Source organism: Centroberyx gerrardi, chromosome 12 (assembly GCF_048128805.1).
Source record: "Centroberyx gerrardi isolate f3 chromosome 12, fCenGer3.hap1.cur.20231027, whole genome shotgun sequence".
Lineage (NCBI taxonomy): Eukaryota > Metazoa > Chordata > Actinopteri > Beryciformes > Berycidae > Centroberyx > Centroberyx gerrardi.
The window spans coordinates 18,928,752-18,949,243 of NC_136008.1; the positions used below are offsets into that span (position 1 = coordinate 18,928,752).

Sequence of the window (20,492 nt, forward strand, 5' to 3'; positions counted from 1 at the left end):
CAGTAAGAGTAAGGCCCAACCAATACAGTAGGACTGTGATAGCAATGTTGATAAAAAAATAACCAAATTCCAATACATCTGCCAATAATGCCTGAAAATCAATGGGCAATTTGTTGAAATTCAAGAAAGTGGTGAGGGAAGTTAACATTTCTCCTTAAACCTATTGTCAGCATGAGGAATGCATTTGATAACATTACTATCCAGTTATTACAATTACACCAATAACAACACACTCTGTCCTGGCATGCACAAACAACCCAGGGTAACCCACAGCCCATATAAAGGTTTCCTACCTTATTCATCCCCTCATAACCTGAAACGCACTTTTCCCATCATCATCATCATCATCATCATCATCATCATCATCATCATCATCATCATCAGTGAAACAGCACATATAAAAGGCAACCAAAGAATCCACTTCTCTCCCTCTGTCTTCCTGTCTCAGTTGTTTTTCTTGGCCTCAGTTATCATATAGTGTTATGGCATACAGAGTGCTGACCAAATTTGCAGCTTTATGGCTTTTAATGAGTATACTATCTGTTATGATGTTATGGAAGGAAAGATAAGATTACTTTCTTTCATTTTTACTGTTGTCCTTGAGCCATTTGTGTCAATATGTTCTGTGAAACTCTGTGAGTTGTCAATATATCTCTGTTCCAACGTCACCAAGACAAACTCATACATTTTTGGTGTATTTAGTGATTAAAGTGATTCTAATGTTTTGTAGAGGAGTGTCTTGGAAGCATGTGTTTATGTTTTGCAATGGTGGTAAAACTTTTTCACCAGATAACTTTATTTTAGCACTTAGCACTCGAGGCTCTGGAGGCTCGTCTAACAAAGTTTACCCTTTTCTTTTAGACCATAAACCTACTAGCCGACAGTATTGTATGTAACCTACCTTATATTGCAGAGACTTGGGAATTCAGTGACAGCATAACATAGCCGGTCGCCTCGCACAAAGTAAAATTGTCTTCAGTTGAAAATCATCATCATTTAGAGAGACATTTCAATCTTCCATATGTTCCCTATTCCTATGACTTAACAAGGTAAACTAGAGTCTTGGATTTACAGTTTCTGTGTTATCTGACTGAAGGGAGTCCGCCCAGCAGCAAGTGTCTTTGGGTGTGTATAATTACAAGAGAAGCAGAGGAGGCTAGGAGTGGCGCGTGTGTGGTGTGTTTGCGCGTGTGTGTATGTGTTATGATTAGATGGGATTTATGACACACCTACAAACTGTACATGTGCAAACAAGCACAGAAACACTAATACGCCCACACACACACACACACACACACACACACACACACACACACAAACACACAATTGCACATGCACACACAGACACACATGATCACACAGCTTAGAATATCCTTCCTTTGAGGGGGGATAAATCAATTGATGTCTGCTGTGTGTTTGTTCTTGATTTAACTTTTCTGTTATGACTACGGCCGCAACACATTATGACTCATATCACTTGTGTGTGCGTGTGTGTGTGTGTGTGTGTGTGTGTATTTATGCGTCTCTAAGAAGGACAGTCAGTCAGTGTCTGCCAGTTACCTTTAATAGATCCAGTATTAGCTCATGCTGTTTCTGCAACTGTTTCTTTTCAACTTACTTTTGGCTCATTCTATTCTAACCACTCCCAGGTTCAATTTACATTGCAATTTACGCAATTCACTCTATTTGGGAAGTGGATTTTTTTCAAAATTTCATTTTGAGAAACTTTTTACCTAAGAAGATTTTCCTATCTAACTTATCAAGGGAATTTTGTTAGCAATAAGTTTCTGTTTCCATCTTTAAGTGATTACAGGTGTGGAGCAATAGGGCAGCAGCAGTGTTACTGTTGCATGCAGGGTCTGCAGTTAAAACTGGGACTTCAGTGATGACGTCCTGTATATAGTCAGTCCACCTGGCTGAAGAAAATGTGTAGAGCTCCCAGGCATGAAATACACCTTTCCAACTAGTTAATGTTCATACATGTAGAACATTATACACTCAACATGACAGATAACACTTTAGTGTAACACAAAATACAACAGATACAGGTGGAATATGGCTTCTATAGACTCTCAGTCCTACCAACTTTCACTACTACAGCAGTGGTACTTTTAGTGTACTTTTACCACAGCGATTTCAGAAGAATCCTGCATTACACACACACACACACACACACACACACACACACACACGCACACACACACACACAGAGGGGGAGGTCTTAGGTAGAGACAGGGACAATAGAGTGTTTGTTCTCTGGAGTGCTATGACGAGGGGGAAGAGGGGAGGAAAGAAAGAAGAAGAGAGGAGATGGGGAAACGGGGAGGAGGGGAGCGGCATGGCAGGTAGTGCTGCGTCTGGGTTAGAGCAGTGGTTCTCAACCTTTTCTGCTTGTGACCCCTCAAAACGAAGCGATGCCTACTCGCGACCCCCAGTGTACATATTGAAGAACAGTTCAACCAAAGAATGATTTTCCATTTTCAGGCTGTCTCAATTGATTAATTATCAGAGGAGGCTGAGAGGCTTAAAAATATTCAGTATTTCACAAGAAAAAAAACAAAAATTACAGAAAAATCTGACGTGATAATACATTTGTATAGTAGAAATATGTTTCTTTTCCTATCCCATAAATCATCTTGCGAGCCCCTGGGCGGTCCTGACCAATAGGTTGAGAACCACTGGGCTATAGTTGAGGTGGGTGGAGGAAACATTGGGGTATTTCCTGGAACCGCCATCTGAAAGAATGAACACAGGAGCCAGGAATGTCCCTCTGATAATATGTACATTGGCTGTCTAATGTTCACTGTTCACATACTCACCAAGTTCACGTCTTTTTGTCTCTCGCTACTTCCTTTTCTCTCTCTCTGTCTTTGCGTCTTTCTTGCTCTTTTTCTCTCTGACCCTTGGCCCCTATTGTTACCCACAATCCAACAAGCCAAGGAACAATAACACCATTAACGAGCTGACTGGACTTTTGGGAAGAAAGCATGAGGAAGGGAGGGGGGGGGGGGGGGGGGAGAGAGGACAGGTACGGAAAGGGGAAACGAGAAGGGCAAGAGAGGAAAGGGAGAGATGGGTAAGGGGAGGAGGAAAGGAAAGGTGGGGAGCGGTCAAGAGGAGAAGATTCAGGGAAAGGTTCGAAAGTTAAGGGGGAGGGAAATGCGGGAACAAGGTACAGGTAGAGTTGGACAGACAGAGGTGGAGGTGTAGAGGAAGGGAACAGATGTGCGGAGATGGAAAAGGCAGAGTTTGAGATGGAAGGTAAGGTCTCTAGATTATCAGGTCCAGGCAACTATCAGGTTTCTTTGACAACAACATGGAAATTCGGCAACCGTGGGACCATCTGGGACCGAGCAGGCTTGCTGGTTCTGTAGGACACCGGTTTCTTGTCAGTCCATGAGTTGTTGACTTCCACAAATCAGGACACAACCTCATGATTTATGGATCTTAATGGAGGGAGAAAGAAATGAGAGAAATGGAAGCAGATGGAGTTGTACCTGGAGGGTCAGTTGGGGGAAAACTAAACTAATGAGGTGAGGGAGGGAGGCAGTTATAGAAAGAGATTAGTGCCAGTAGAGATTGTATATGAATTGCAGAAATTTTAATGTGTCATGCCCCTGTTGAACTGTTAAATTTGAAAAAATTAACATCAGCCAATGATCTAGCTTTCTTCTTCCCACTTAGTGAAAGAGTTGCAAATTGTGTGCTATCTACTAGGACACTGGGCTGCAGGACGTTCAGTAGTTTGCTTCACCAGTTTGCCACCTTGCAGCTACAGCTGCGTTGGTTTAAAAGCAGTGTACTGAAGCCTGGCAGGCCTAGTTGTTTGCAACATCGTAGCGGGCAGCAAATATTTGGATATTTAGCAGTGGTAGTGTAGAATCTCACTGAAGTTTGTTTACATGCCTGGTCACTGCAGTGAATGATACAACAACAAATGTTTTCTGAAGAAATTAGGAAAATTATCACTTTTTCAAAACTTTAGTTGCCCACCAAGCTAGTTAGCTATTAGCTGTTACCTAGCTAACAGGTCACAGCTATAGGCTGCATGTTCACATGTTTCTAGACAAAAGCCAATTTTAGCTTGATTTATCAAGTTGATATGACGTTCACTAACATAAAACAAATGACAAGATTCGCAACTCTTTCACCAAGTGTATAGAACAAGGCATAGTGTCACCTGGCTTGAGGTTGGCTGAGTGAAGAGTGGGACGGGGCCACTGTTAGCAGGCGGCGCCTTCCACTCGACACTTAGGGAATTAAAGCACCGTGTGCCCGGATATTCATTGTTGTGTCGAGAAAACTGACTGAATTGCAAAAACCAAGTTTGAAATTATTGTTAAAAGTTAAATTAAATAATAATAACAATGATAAATTTCAAGCCATTGCATTCAGTTTCAAATTGTGCTATGTATATTCAATTTTTGAGTTCATTTATTCAACAAACATTTTTTTTTTAATTCAGTGGTTCAATATGAGCATGGGAAATTAAAAATCTGCAAGTCTGCAATTCAAATACAATCTCTGCTGGCACTAACCTCTTTCTATAGACAGTGAGAACGGTAGAGATATGAGAGGGGAGAGAGGAGGAGGGAGAACGTGGAGAGAGATGGGGGCAGGAAGGAAACTTGGCATGTAGAATGTTTTCTCTGATTTGATAGGGAACATTTCCTTCTCATATACTGTTCTGCTGTTGTTCTCTGGCACACACTACTGTTTTAGCAGTATTATCCCTCCAGCCCTGACTCTCTACTACAGTGTGATGAAGAATAGAAAATCCACTTTAAGAGAGCGCACATTACAGGCTGTCCTACACCAAAAACCATTGATACATGGCACTAAAGACCAAATCCTTAAAACTGTACTTCACTTTGGGTTAACATTTTCATTTCTTAGTATACACACCTTCACTGGAACTCAGGAGTCGCCAATCTCCAACATCAACTGCCCACTATCAGCATTTTCCCTCTGCTATCAATACTGATAAACAGAAATAGGCAAAATTATGTTTTAAAATATGAGCAAGGACACAGAATAAAATAATAATATCTGGAACTACTTTTCTTTAAAGTAGCCACTGGCTCTTTGTCCCCAGGTCCAACTGCTCACCCCAATAACAACAACATATCCACCTTTAAAGGGACAGTTCACCAAATAACGTTTGTTTACACAAATACAGTCAAGCTTAATTTTCATCAAATAGATTTCCTGGTTCAGGTTGTTTTGCTCAGTTGTTAGCTTCCCTAAGAAATCATTTTTCTACTCTGGCTGCATAGACTGACATCTTCCACTCACACACTGTTCTCGCCTTTCTATTTTCACTACAGAGTCTGAAAAAAACAACAGAGTAGCATGATGTAATTTACTTTTGGAGTCTCCACCCTAAACCGTGCATGAGGCAAGATTTACTGCTTTGTGACCGGACTTAATCTGTCTGTGTCAAACATGTTAACCCCAGCCTCCTGCTTTTGTCTGCCCTGTTGATCTAGCTCAGATGATGATGACGATGATGATGATAATGATGATGACTGGGTCGTTGTCTAAAACTGGTGGGTTGTGGGAAATGAAATGAGCTGTTTTTGTAGTGATAAGGAATGTGACTGACAGTTCACATTTTTTAAACACATTTTGTCTGTGCGCGTTTGCTAGATCCTGTAGGGAATGAATGTTGACTAATATTACTCTTATTCTAAATCGCTCTGGAGTAGAGCATCAGGTAGGCCTATATGTAAAAGTGGAACCAATTAAACGGGCCAAAAGTGTGATAACAAGGCAACACTGGAATGAATTACAGATTTATTGATTAGTTCGGAAATGGTGGAATGGTATCTTAGCGGGGAACCAGGGACGCTCTGTTGATGTTTGGGATGGGAATCTTGGTGTGGCCGTCCGCTGAGCTGAGTGACCCCTAGGTAGACTGGAAGATTGAGACAGAAATAAAAAACAAACAGGGAGCATGTTGAATTGCAGGAGCTTACAAAGTGTGCAATCTAAAAATCCTTCCTGTTTTCCCCTAGTCACCTCCATTTCTCTGTGAGCCAGTGTGCCTTGCTCCTCGCTGTCTTGATAGTGGAGGAGAAAAGAGAAGCTGCTTAAAACACTTCTTTAAAACCCTTCAGTACAGGATGTTCAAGTGTGTCCTCTCTAGGAAGTGAATTACATGATTGTGCGCCCAGCATGGCCAAATAACATGTAATGCTTCTCACAATGTGAAATGACTTGATGATGAATGAGAAGAAAGATTCACTTACTTGGCAGTTGGTGAGAAGTTATATTTTGCTAACATACTAAGTACAAAGCTGCTTTTGGAGGACACGTATCAGCATGAGCTCTTCTCCTCTCCTCTCCTCTCCTCTTCTCTCCTCTCCTCTCCTCTCCTCTCTTCTCCTCTCCAGTAATTAAAGTTTTGGTCTCACACCTATACTTGTGGTTTGGTGATCTGTGAGACAGAGATTAGGGATGCGGCTCGAGAGGCCAAGGGGATTGAATTAATTTCAGTGCTATCCGCCACCTGAACATTGTTTTTCAGCTTTATTTATCCAGGTTAGTCACACTGAGACCATGGATCTTTTTCACAAGTAAGACCTACAGTAAGCAGGTTACTAGTAATAATAATAAGTTAATCAGAGCATTAACAGTTTCCAATAGATTGCTCTTCCATAGTGCTAACTACCTCTGCTAATCAGTTCACTCCAATCTGTGGGTCAAGTTGACAAACTCTGCTCAGAGCAAGGATAACAGGGGCAGAGAGGGACACACTCAGGACAACACACACACACACACACACACACACGGACAGACATGGCACCATATCCCAGTTCTCAGTTTAAGAGTTTGTTCTCGCTTGGTGGAGAAATGCTAGACTTTAGACTATTGATCTAATCGGTGTCATTTGTACTTTTCAGATTTTGCCAGGAAATGTGCTGTTATGCTATTCCACTGGCATACAGTCAGGAGGATAAGCATTGGGACAGTGTGCAGAAATTGGTCTTTTTTGCTACTGTTTGTGGTAGAATGAGTCAAAAACAGAACAAAATCAAAAGCTAACAGTATGTTCTTTTGCTAACAGTATGTTTGTAAAGTGTAAAGTTTGTAAAGTCTACAACAAACAAACAACAAACAAATCTATCTTTAGTTGGCTGTTGTAATATTTCCATATATATATATTTATATCTTTTGATTGTATCATCTAAATCTTCTCTTCAGCGATCTGCCCAGGTTGGCGTGTAATGTTATGTAATGTTACATCTGTATGTGTGTGGGTGTGTGTGGGAGTGTGTGGGAGTGTGTGTGTGTGTGTGTGTGTGTGTGTGTGTGTGTGTGCAGCTGTATACGTGCTCTTGCATGTGTGCATTCATATCCATGTGTCTGTGCCTGTGTGTACATACATTCATATGTGTGTGTGTGTGTGTGTGTGTGTGTGTGTGTGTCTACAGGCAGCAGGGGAATCTCTCTGACCTGTGTGTTGACCCCCTGTCGGGTGGTTGGGGTGTGTGTGACGCTGATGACCTTGGGAGCCATTGGAGCTGCTGTCTGGGCCGTAGGTTAGACAACACACACACACACACACACACACACACACACAGGTTTGGGAAGGCTAAATCCATTAAAGATTGCTGGTTGCATACTTATAATTGTAATCAGTTGTTATGTAATTCACTGGAGTATTACAGCTACATAATAACATAATAACAACATGATAAGATCCCCCTCCAACTTACTTTTGCCTCCAAAATCCATAGAATATGAAGATAGATCATGAATTTCAATTTCCAGGCTGTAATTTGAGTAGTGTTATGATAATCTACCATTCTCAACTCTTATCTCATGATGTTTGTATACGTACAGTAATCTCTAATCCAAGGATTACTGCAATCCTAGGACATGTAATGACTCCTCCCTGCTTATAGAGACACAGTCCTCCATTCTGTTTTGAGTTCTCATTTTCATAAATCCGGTGATCAAAAACTCTTTGTGTCACACTGATGTTTTAATATATACCTACTGTTTTGCTCTTCGCCCTCTGTAGTCACATACTGCAACATGGAGGAAGACACAGGACTGTATGATGGTGAGTGAGAGAGCAGAGACTGATGGATTCAGAACCTGTTCACATTTTTCAGAAAACTCAGATAGCTGAAAAAAGAGAGAAAGACACAGGAGAGAATGTTCTGGCAGGATTCAGTTATAGACCACATGTGGTTCAAGGGGAGAAGGACTTAAAAAGTGAACTGGGCACATTCATGGCACTCTTCTAATGAAGAGACTTTCAAGTTTCTAACCAGAAAAGTGCCTTGGGGCTTCATTTTGTTCTAATTATGCAATAATTACAACATCAGAGACTGAAAACAGGGGTGTGTGCCTTCGTACCAAGCTTGCTTTGAAAGTAACCCTATCTCACCCCCTCCAGTCCAGGTAAATTCAGCTGACCAGCATCTTCGAGTGTTTGACTCCGCCCAGAGGAGGTGGCGTCAGGTGTGTTCCTCTTCAGCCAATGAGCAGCTGGCTAGCATCAGCTGTGAGGAAGTGGGCTTTGTAAGGTGAGATGTTTTACAGCAGAAATTTACTATGTTTTTATGCAACCTAGTAATATATCAGCAGGACTAACGTGTGTGTGTGTGTGTGTGTGTGTGTGTGTGTGTTTCAGTGTGGTGAATTACTCCGTAGCGTCAGTCCCAGAGGCCAGTAGTGATGGAGGGGAATTCTTCTGTGTCAAACAGGAAGAGCTCAGCCACGGCAAGAAAATCAAAGACTCATTGTTCCCATGGTAACACACACCTGTCTGTCTGTTTCTGCACCTGTCCCGAGCTGCAGGTAGACAAAGTCTGCTGCCATGCTTGGCGTTTGTCACATTAGAGCATTTTTAGCTAGGACTCAACGTAGATAAGTAGGGGTATGAAGACAGTTTTGTAAATCTGATTTACAATTTATGAACATGTAAAATTAGCATTGGTCATTCTTCATGTAGTACTTGTGAGCCTCTCACTTAAACTTTTAATTTAACTTAGTAGTACTATCCATGTCTGACAATTTTCTAAATACTTGTTTAGACCATTGAGAGCCTGAAAAACCTTTCAAAACTTTGGGGGGTTTTGTCTCAGAACTTAAAACGTTGAACAAGCTAAAGCATCTCAGTGTTTTCTCTACTTTAAGTACAAGACACATCAATGTGTCTACTTGATCTTGCTCTTCCAGTGTGGAAAAACGCAAAATTTAATTTGTCAGAATGTTTCACTGTTTTCAGTAATTTTTCTCTGATGCTTACTCACAGTTTCCATCATAATAATCATCTGTCTCACTCTCATTCTTTCAGTTTCTGTACTTTTCTATTTCTTCTATACCTTTCTGTGGCAAACCTGTCTCCCTCTCACCTGTCTGTCTTTTTGTCTCTACATGTAGCTTTCTACCCCGCTGTCCTGTTTGTTTCTCTCACTGTCTGTCTTGTACCTGTCTACTCAGAGTAACCTGAATAGTAACTTAAATTCAGTTTGACTATTTGTTTTTCCACTGTCAGCCTGTTGCTAACTCCGTCTGTCTTTGTTGCAGTGACTGTGAGAGCAGGGAGGTTCTCACGCTGTTGTGCCAAGGTAAGATCTGAGCACAGATCTGCATTCATTCTCTCTGACACACTGGCATACTTTATACTCCGCTACCTTTCTCTGACCTCTGACCTTTTTGCACGTACTCTTCCATGAGCTCTTTATTCTTTGGTTCAAAGGGATTTCTCCCTCTGTATCCTGTCTATCTCTCCCTGTTTCTGTCTCTCACACCCTCATTTTTAACTTTATCTCAGTTATTTTGTTTTCTCATGCTGATTTGCTTCTCTTTCACTCACCCACCCTCACTCTACCTACAACTAGTCCACCTAGCTAGTCCTTTCTCTTCTACCTTGCTTTTTTCTTTACCCTAGCTCACTCCTCTCTCCTCCCTCCTCACTGTACCTCTCTCCCTCCACAGACTGCGGCAGGCGTAGTTTGACGGAGGACCGTATAGTGGGTGGTGTGGATGCCAGGCAGGGCAGCTGGCCATGGCAGGTCAGCTTGCAGTACGATGGAGTTCACCAGTGTGGAGGATCCATCATCTCAGACCGCTGGATTGTCTCCGCAGCACACTGCTTCCCTGAGTAAGAGGCCGGGCTTGAATTTACACAGCAATCATATATATCTGCATTTTAAGCATGTGCTGGACAGATTGGATTATTTTTAGATATCTTAACAGGGAAATCAGGGTCTGTGCAGTTGCTCCATGTTCAGACAGCCATGAGAAGATTAGGTCTGTGCCACGAAAGGTTAAATGTCAGATTTGAAACACACTTTATAAGACTTGCTCCAATCAACTTTTATTAAATAGAACACAATGACAGCAAGTCAATTTGCAGGTGGTGACTGTGTATAAGGGCAAAAAGAAAGAAAGAAAGAAAGACAGAAAGACAGAAAGAAAGAGTACAGTAACATAGTGTATAAAATACATACTATATATGCACACACACACACACACACACACACACACACACACACACACACAAATACATGCTATGACACAAACTTTAGTTACTTAAATATGTACACAGATATGTACTGTAGTTAGTTTAGCTGAATAATATTAAAACTTCAGTCTGAGACTCATATAGTTGTAATAAAGTCTATAAGACATCTCAAATCAGAATCACTGTTATTGTCCTTAACATTGTCACTGTTTTACACACATTGTTTCTCTGATAGAAATCAACTGTTGCATTTGAATTGTGTGATTTGCATCAAAATCCAACAATCCTCATCATAGGAATGTCCTGGTATAAACCTGTCAACTAGGTCTGTGTAAACTAGAGTTAATATATCACTACGTCTCCCTGTCTCACTCCCTCTCTGCTAGACGGTACCGCTATGTGGCTCGCTGGCGTGTGCTGCTGGGATCCATCTACAATAAACCGGTCAACGCCAATGTGGCGGAGGTGAAGACCATCGTCTACCACAGCAGCTACCTGCCCTTTGTAGACGCTAACATCGATGACAACAGCAGGGACATCGCTGTCCTGGCCCTCACTCAGCCGCTCGCCTTCACCGGTAAGACACAGAGGCACCTGTGCAGAAGCAGGCACAAAAACAGTCAAAAACAGACACACCTAAAGGAACACCCACATACAAACACACCCATGTCTGCACACATATTTGATTGCATGATGATGATGAGAGATGATGGGGACTGGCAAAGAAATGGAGAGAGAGAGAGAGACAGTTGGTCATTATGGTAAATTGGCTGCTTCAGGTTTCATGTTTCAGCATGAAAACATGTTTCAGCAAGAGTCAGCATGACAAAGGTTCTTTTTGTCCAACATAATTATATCAGGACAGAACAGGATATAACTGCCTCTTCCCTCTCTTGTCTTTCTCTGCCGGAATCCCAGGGCTCTTATTCTGAAATATCAGCACTGTAATAATGAGAGGGATACACTGATTCTCAAAAAGAGTCATCTGTCATCTCTCCCTGGTTACTGTAATCCTGTGAGGCGAGGGTAAAGAGGGAAAAGGGGTGGGGGAAATGGTGTATACAGGCTGGATTTACACAGGCATCAAAGGTTTGATTTGTTTCCAACTCTTTGTGCCATAGATTTGCTTTGAGAGGGAGAGAGAGAGAGATAGAGAGAGAGAGAGAGAGAGAGAGAGAGAGAGAGAGAGTGAGAGATACATTGGTCAATAACCTGATCGACCTTGCAGATATATTGTCTTCACTTTGTGCTATGGGGCAGTGAAAATCTGGCCCTTTAAAGCAATGTTTCCCCCAAACATATTTCTTAGTGTGGTAGCATTTGAACCATGTGACACGATGTGACAAGATCCCTTCAGTGAAAAACAGTTGGTCATGTCTGACATCTAGTGTTTGGCACACATGATTACAATCACAGCATGAAGTTCACTGGAGTGAAAATAAAGGAGGTGATGGACAGTCGAACTTGGAATACCCCTTCTGTTACAATAAGCTGTTACACTATTATTGTTAGAGGCAGACCAGCAGGAAATCATGTGGTTTCCAGGTCCCACAGCTTATATCTCATTTTCACTCTCTTCTTCTGTCTTTGTGGTTTGGAGTCAGCTGTTTCACTCTTGTGTGCAAGTGTGCCTGTGTGTGCTGTGCTGATATGCTTATGTGTTTTATGTGTGTTCATGTGCATCTGTGTTTGTACATACAGTACATGCATGTTTGTTTATACACATTGTATACACTATTGACACCTGTAGCAAACATGTAAATAGACATTTTATTAAGTTTGCAGATGATTCTGTCATTCAGGAGGCTGAGTGGACATGGTCATGTTGTTGATGACTTTGTGTCATGGTGTGAATTCTTCCTTGAGTTGAATGTTGTCAAAACTAAGGAAACGGCAACTGATTTGATAGGATTACATGCTGTTCCCAACTATAAATATCTGGGAACTGTTGCGGATAAGAAAGTTGCTTTTGAGACAAATGCAGATGAAATCTGTAAGAAGGTACAGCAGTGTTTGTTTCCCTACAGAGAATGAGCTTTTTTAGCAAATGTGGTAAAATGGTGACCTTGTTCTATTCAAGTTTTATTGAATCATTCTTAACCTTTTCTACTGTAGCCAGGTTTAGCAGCATGAGCTAAAACAGATTGGGGAGCTTGGTGCGAGCCAGTCTAGACATAACTGCAATCTTTGAGAAGTATAAGAGGCAGGCCAATACCGTTCTTGACTGTCCCAGTGTGACAGGCCACACAGCTGACACCTTTGGGTGCCACTTTAGAGTGTGTGAGCTTAAGAATAAAATAGGCAGGGACTCATTTATCTCAATTGCAATCTATCATGCCTATATAAGAGTGTTTTTTCACTGATAAGTAACTTTATATCTCGCCATATTGACCTACTGACTCCCTGTCTGGCCTTAACAACTGATGTTTATCTGTGTGGTAGATGTTGCAGTGGTTTATTATGTGTTTTATTCTGCTTTTATGTTTTTATTGTGTTTTTAATTTGTGTTTTTACTGTGCACTTGTGCCTGTGTGTGTAGAATACATCCAGCCTATTTGCCTGCCAGCCTATGGTCAAAGACTGATTGATGGACAGATGGGAACAGTAACAGGCTGGGGAAACGTAGGATACTATGGTGAGTCTATATTTCAATACCGCACCACACACTAACCTGAATTGCTTGATAACATATAATTAAAATAATTGAAATGTACCTGACCTATTCTCTTAATGTTGCTTTCATATTTATTTGCTCTGTTCTGTATATGTTACTGATGTTGCTGACTGTTGTTTACTCTGTATTTTATCTCACTTGTTAGTAGGGCTGGGTATCGTTTAAAAAATTACAATACCAGTACCAATACCAGTACCCTTAAAGTGATACCGATACCAATAGAGTACTTCATTCGATACCTTTTTTTTTACGTTTTGGTGGCATCTCGGCACGCTAAACTTAAAAAATTAAATCGAAGAACGCTTGTGATGATTGGCTGCGAGCAAAACCATACAAATAGTCATTTTTTTCTAGATCTGTGTACAAAAAGTATCGAATGCAGGTATCATTTGACTGGAGAAGTTTCGATACTACTTGGTACTGGGTTATTTCGGTCGATACCTTAAAGGTATCGAGTACCGATACCCAACCCTACTTGTTAGAGACAATTAATTGAATTAATTTCCCATTGTAGGATCAATAAAGTACTATTATCAAAACAATACCAGCACTACTTGCAGCTTGTAACTGTGTAACCTTCCTCCCTCCCAGGTCATCTAGCGGATGTTCTCCAGGAAGCGAATGTCCCCATCATCAGCGACGCCGTCTGTAACGCCCCTGATTACTATGACAACCAGATCACCACCAGCATGTTCTGTGCCGGCTTTGAGAAGGGAGGCATCGATGCCTGCCAGGTCAGCGTGTGTATGGATTGGTGCACTTTCACCTGTGCGTGTGTGTTTGTGTGCTGGTGTGTGTGTGTAGGTTTTGTGTACACCTGTAACCTGAATGCATATGTGTGTCTGATGCATGCTTTTTTAACTATATGTCCGATATGTCTTTGTATCCCTTCCTATTAACACATGCATTCCATATGTGTGCCTGAAATGGGCAGTTCTGACGTGTGTGTATTTTTCATGGCTGTGTGTGTGTGACCTGATATAAATGTGTGTGTTTGCAGGGAGACAGTGGGGGTCCTTTTGTGGCAGACGACTGCCTGTCGAAGGCCAGCCGGTACCGCCTGCTGGGGGTGGTGAGCTGGGGAACCGGCTGTGCCATGGCCAAGAAGCCTGGCGTCTACACCAGAGTGTCCCGATTTCTGCCCTGGATATCTACTGCCATGAGGGTGAGGGACTGGGAAAGATCACACACACACACACACACACACACACACACACACACACACACATGCCGGTAACTGCCAAAGTAAGGAAGCAGAATGTCTTAATAGGGTGTTGTGACACCACAAACTGCCCGAACAGCTTTGATGACAAATCCATTAGAGATTCAGCACCACTCTGCCATAAGAAATTCATTATATGTTGATTTGTTATTGATTGTAGAAAACATTGTTTCAAGTCCTGTTACAGAATCACTTTCATTCAGAATAGTTAGACCACTAAGGACTGGATGTAAACCATGCCATGAGTATACTGGCTATTTTACTCAGGTGTCTTGGTACTTTATGATGGACCAAACACATTTGTGTTACTACTCTTGCGAGCACACTGTTGAATTACATTCATTCAACACACTCAGGGTGGCTTTTCATTATTTTATTGTAATTCGGTTGTTTTGCAACTGATTTATGAGATAGGGGAAGGAAAATACTTCAATACTTTGCAGTTGGAATTTTTATTGAAACTAGTATTATCTGAAAGTTCCTGTATTTAAATTCCATCCAACAGTTTCAGAGTGTTTTTTTGGGGTTGGCAATTCCCTGTCAGTCAGATGACCCAACTTGCGCAACAACTCTATCAGCCCTTCTGTGAAAAACACACCCAAAGGCCAATGACCACTTTCTAAATGAGACACACACACACTCACACACACACAGACACACACACACACACACACACACACACACACACACACACACACACACACACCTGCTAGTTAAACACAGTATCCACGCAGACACACATACACCTGAATGCTGGCTCACGTGTGCAAATACACTCACACATACAGACATACACAAAGTGATCAGTATTAGTGTTACATACTTTCTTTAAGATTGGACCTGAACTGTAAATCATGTATGTTCCACTCGTGACCTTTCAGTCTGATTCAGCAATTTCTCCTCTCATCTCTCCTCTCTAGAACTATCACAACTCACCAGGGGTTCACAAGCTGGCCCGGACATGAGATTGCTACACCTATTTTTCCCACTTTTCCTACTCTTGGAAGACTAACAGTGAGGATGGACCCTGAAGAAGTCCATGGGGGATGATTTCATGGGGGGTGAAAGAGGATGGCATCCCCTTCTCAGCATGGTTGCATGTATTCCCCTTTTTACCTATAGATTTAAGATATAGAAATGTGTGTGGAGACTATAGAATTTACCCAATTAGCATCCCCCTTGTTAAATTGATGCAAAAAGCCTACTGGCCATCCCATCCTGCACCTTTCCAGAGAGATACACAGAGCTCTTAAAACACGTTAAGTCTTAAGCTCATGCAACATATTAGGAGTACACTTTGAACACTTTGAACGCAATTATCAATAAATGCCAAAAAAAGGAACTAATGTCAGAACTAACTATGCTTGACTAAAGATGATGATGTTGCAATATGAGATTAATGTATTTTTTTCTTTTACTTTGGTATTTTCCAGCTGCATACTATTTAGGTAGTAGAGGTGTGCAGACGTGGCACTATTTATATCTGTATCTGTTCAATCATGATGATTATTTGCATCTGTTTTGGATAAAATCAGCAGCAAGTAACCTATGCCTAAAAAGGTTTTATGGCACATTTAGACTATGACTAACCCTGAAACTCACTCATTAACCTGTTTTTAAATTGTTTTGAAAACATTGACAAGCCACATTTCAATGAGCAACAATTACCTTAGAAAGTGAAAAGTTGCACATCCAAGAAATCAAAATAAGCTCATTGATGTAATAATTGATGGACACAGAACAATTGATTTGACAATTGAATACTATGATAATATTTGTGCTGTTACAAATGCAAAACAATTTCATACAAACAATTAGGTTCATGAACGTTACCAGAACTGTAATAATCAATGTTATAAACTATAAGTTAGAAAAAAGTTAACTGTAATTGCAACTGTAAAAACTCAGTTTCGTCTTTAGCAGTCCAGATGTAAGGAAATTCATTTATACATGGTAAGACACTCAAATTCCTTGTGGAGAGGTGAGGTTTTTCCCAATTCCTTCAGTTCCAGACTTCAAACAGCCAGCAAGTGGTAGCTCGCTCATAGCAAGCCACAATAACTGCAGTGTGACTATGTGCTTAGTTTTATTGTCACAGGAAATTTGTATGAGGAAGTTAAGAAATAAGTGATGAACCCTAACCCAAGTACCAGGAATGGTAGCTCTTACACTAGCTGCATGAAACAAGGAACTCTGCCTTAGCTCAACAGCAGAGTCCCGGGGCGAACAGGCTGTGTATGAGGACGAGGTGCAATAAAGAAAATCTCAGCTCATAGAGGAGGGGATAGGGCTGCTTGGTTATAGAGCTTAACTATCACTGTCACAACTGTCATGAAACCACCTGATAATCCTCCCTTGAGGAATTAGTCAACTTAAAATGTCATTTTTAATCAGATCCGCTAATGAAATGCAGCATTTTCTGACAAAATCAGTTGTATATCTCCCAGTACAAAAATACATTTCCTGCCCCGATGAAGTAGTAACTCATGAAAAACAAAAAAAAAGTCATACTCAGCATTTTTAGATTCTTTGTGCAAGAGAGACTACAATTACTTTTTTTGTTTGTTTACAACAATAGAAAGTCACAGTTGCTGGGCAGGTTTTAGAGTCACATGATTACAGATCCTCTAAAATGTTACTGTTAATGCTAGTGAATAACTTTGATAACATTCCTTAGTGAGTTTTATTTTCAAGCCAAAAATCCTTGTGTAAGAGTACAGCACATATCAAAGTTTTAAAATAGTGAGTATCTCATTTTAGAACAAAACTGCAGTTACTATTCACATTTTAGGTTATCATGATGGTAGATGTTGCATTTGTGATACATGTGAAGTCTTGTTATATGCAGTAGTCTGCTGTAGACATTGTTGTGATTATTGATTATTGACACATTGTCTTTATGGGCATTTTTATGTTTTGCTTGTTTGTTTGGCCCAAGACACAAACTATGAAAGAACAAAAAAATTACCAAATGTTTAAGATGAACTGGTGAAGTTGAGACTCAGTTCAAATCAGTATTTTGTTGTTGTTATTTTGTAAATACTAGTCAATGTCTTTTTTTTTTGTTGATAGATGTTTATATTAGACATGTTACAGACGTTTAAATGATCCACAGATTGTAATGCCAAGAGTGCAATAATAACCAAAATCATGTTCTCAGCAAATGTAATTTTTCACAGCACAGGTTACAAAGACATTTCCTACAATTACTGAAGTTCAGAATCCAAGCACATAAATCACATGATTGGGAAGGCAGGAGAACTGATAATGCTTGACACATCACAGATTAGGAAAAGGGACAAACTCTTCTCTTTTGTTTCTGACCAGTTGACACAGTATGAATGCTCGCTGATTACGACCCAAGGCCCAGGACATTGGAATAACATTTAACCTAAATTATATGCTCAGTGATCTTCCCCTTTAGTTCCCGAGGGCATATTTCACATGTACCACAAAGATTTATTTCAATAGTTTATTAAGGGATGATATGGATTGTTTATTGTATGGTTGAGATGAGGGTGGTGTCTGCCACCAGAGAATTAAAAAAAAACAACTTACAAATTACAAGAAGACAGTAGATTTACACTGTGTTCACACAGGGAGAGAAAACTAAATCTTTTGTGGCACAGATGTGATCTTTTCACTGACAGTCTAAACAGACAAAGATGGTTTCCACTTGGTTTCTAGCTGTCGTGTTTCCTCCCTGTTTGGACGGATCTTTTGTGTAAATGCAGCCATAGAGTCCCACAGTGCTCACAGCCAATCCCCCCTTTAAAATAATATGTACAGTATGTATGTACATTTCTATCAATTATGATGTGTGCTAGAAGAAGAAATATTATTGTTACTGATTACAATGTTATTCATTGTAAAATGTAAATTGTTGCATTGAATATTGTATTGAAATAAAGCCTTAATTTAAGAAGTTTGTGCCATTGTCATTGTATAGAGTGGTACCACATTTACTTTTAAAAACTGCAATAGGTAACGCTTTATTTTATAGCCCACTAATTACGGTGTAACTAGTTTGCAATTATGGGGTACTAATAAAATAAAAGGGGTAACAATTTTGTAATTATGAGAGATTTATAAGGTAGTTATGGTGTAACTATTTTTGTAATTACTGCATACTTAAAAAATAATTACAGCATTACCATAATAATAATAATTTTCAGTTTTTTTTTTTAACAGAAAACAAGTGGTATATTAAAAGCAAAATGGACTCTCAGTGGAAAAACAGCCACATTTAGAATAAATATTGATTATATTGTTAGTAATAGATGTATAGAAAATGTTAATGGGCAACATATATTTACTAATTCCATTACACTTTCACTGCTTTAGACTACAGGTTACCCATAACTGCAGGAATAAATGTTGTATGTTTTGAAGAAATGTGCAAAGACATTATAACAGTAGTGTGCAAAAAAAATGTATTGAAATAAAATGATTCAGTTGTTGATTTCTGTAAAGTGGACTGGAAGATGACAGGAGTCAGAAGTGGACTGCAGGTGAGAGGGCAGTCAAGCAGGGCTTTGGCTCATCTGCTTCTGTTTGCCAGGTCTGTTGGAGCGGCGTCTCTGCTGTTGCAGCCATGTTGTCTGCAGATTTCTTGTTCTTCCGCCGGAATATGCGGGATAGCCAAGAAAAGAAGCCACGTTTCTTCTTCTTTGGATTTGTTGACAGACTGTCTTTGGGACTGGAACTCTGAGGTCCTGCAGGTTTGACCAGTTGGACGGGTGAAAGTGTTTTTTCCAGGGTCAGACCGGACAGATCCTTGGTGTCCTTTACAGTTTCAACCACAAGGCTTGGTGGAGCTTTGACCTCAACCTGGATGACTGGAGCCTGGGACTCCTGAAGCAGGTTGGTTGATCCTTCCTTCAGCAGGTGAATCAGGGTGTCTTCAACAAGAGAGACGGGGAGAGCCTCCTCTGGGGTGGAGATATTGTCAGGTCCAGCAGAGAGGACAGTGACTTCTGTTCCCTCACAACATTCAGGTTGATGCAGGACGGTGACAGAGCTTTCAGCAGCAGCCTCAGTCTGTGCACAGGAGTCGACCGTTTCTCTCTTGATGATAAAAGGACATTGTTCTTCCTCCTTCTCCAACTCCTGGAGGAACAGCTTCAGTTTAGAATCAGCTTTGACGACTGGCTCCCATTCATCAAGATGATCTTGAGTAGGGGCATGGTGTGCAGCGCAGGCCGCCATAAATGTAGAACTCACTGTTGAGGAATCATAGATGTGCTTTTCACCATGTTCCTCCTCCTCCAGGAGGACTGAGAGGAACTGCATCATGTGAGAATCAGTGCTGCTGACAACGGGTTCCCATTTGTCAAGCTGGTCCAGAGTCGGCCCATGCTGTGAGGAGCAGTCAACTGCAAATCTAGAGAGATGTGATGAAGCGTAGAGGAGCTCCTCACCAAATCCCTCCTTCTCCAAGTCAAAGTGGGATTTGACCAGTGGCTCCCACTCATCCAGGCAGCCCAGAGTGGATCCACAGGGTGAGAAGCAGTCAGCCACAAATCCTGATGTGTCACCTGGGGGAGCATAGAGGTATCTCTTCCCAACTGCCTCCAGGTGGTAGTCATCATCAAAACCAAAGGGGGAGCGATGAAGCAGCCTCAATCTCTCAATGATTTTGAAGTAATCAGTTTGAGCCTCATGGGACGGAGTCTCAACAAGGCGGAGCAGGTTGGACTGAGACTCAACATGCTGAGCTGGGTGGATGGATGCTCCAACATTACCTAACACTGTGTCTTCCGTCATGAGAGGAGACTCTTTCTCTGTGGGAGGAAGGTCTCCTTTGTCCATATCCAAGAGAGGTTTGCATGCTGATGAAGCTGCACTGGCTATTGGTTCCCAGATATTGAGGGTCTCAAATCCACAAGCAGGTTTGGAGCCGAGACCAACAGCAGACTGAGGTGAAAGGTCACAGCCGAGCTCAGCAGGAACTCCAGAGAAACTAGAGGCTTCAGCATAAAGGTACTGCTCCTTATTCAGGACTTTCGCAAACATGCAGTTGATGTTTTCATGGCGATCGTCATTAAGGGCATTGAGTCGAGCGACCATTTGCATGGATGCTGAAAGAAATGCAATGACAACATCTTAGT

At 41.1% G+C, this 20,492-nt stretch overlaps 2 protein-coding genes across 3 annotated transcripts in view; one reads left to right on the forward strand and one right to left on the reverse strand.

Annotated features, from left to right (window-relative positions):
- LOC139916189 (igLON family member 5) overlaps window positions 1-1,115 on the reverse strand; it is a 15,765-nt gene extending 14,650 nt beyond the window's left edge. For both annotated transcript variants that reach the window (XM_071904993.2, XM_078287305.1), the window contains exon 1: window positions 902-1,115. The gene's annotated coding sequence lies outside the window, so the exon portion shown is untranslated. The remainder of the gene's footprint in view (window positions 1-901) is intronic.
- hpn (hepsin) overlaps window positions 1-15,519 on the forward strand; it is a 15,840-nt gene extending 321 nt beyond the window's left edge. The window contains exons 2-12 of the mRNA XM_071904994.2: window positions 7,437-7,544; window positions 8,030-8,071; window positions 8,411-8,540; window positions 8,648-8,767; window positions 9,547-9,587; window positions 9,958-10,123; window positions 10,873-11,063; window positions 13,026-13,121; window positions 13,752-13,894; window positions 14,161-14,325; window positions 15,303-15,519. Coding sequence (XP_071761095.1) covers window positions 7,437-7,544; window positions 8,030-8,071; window positions 8,411-8,540; window positions 8,648-8,767; window positions 9,547-9,587; window positions 9,958-10,123; window positions 10,873-11,063; window positions 13,026-13,121; window positions 13,752-13,894; window positions 14,161-14,325; window positions 15,303-15,347 — 1,247 coding nt within the window. The 3' untranslated portion in view covers window positions 15,348-15,519. The remainder of the gene's footprint in view (window positions 1-7,436; window positions 7,545-8,029; window positions 8,072-8,410; window positions 8,541-8,647; window positions 8,768-9,546; window positions 9,588-9,957; window positions 10,124-10,872; window positions 11,064-13,025; window positions 13,122-13,751; window positions 13,895-14,160; window positions 14,326-15,302) is intronic.
- Window positions 15,520-20,492: the final 4,973 nt, after the last annotated feature.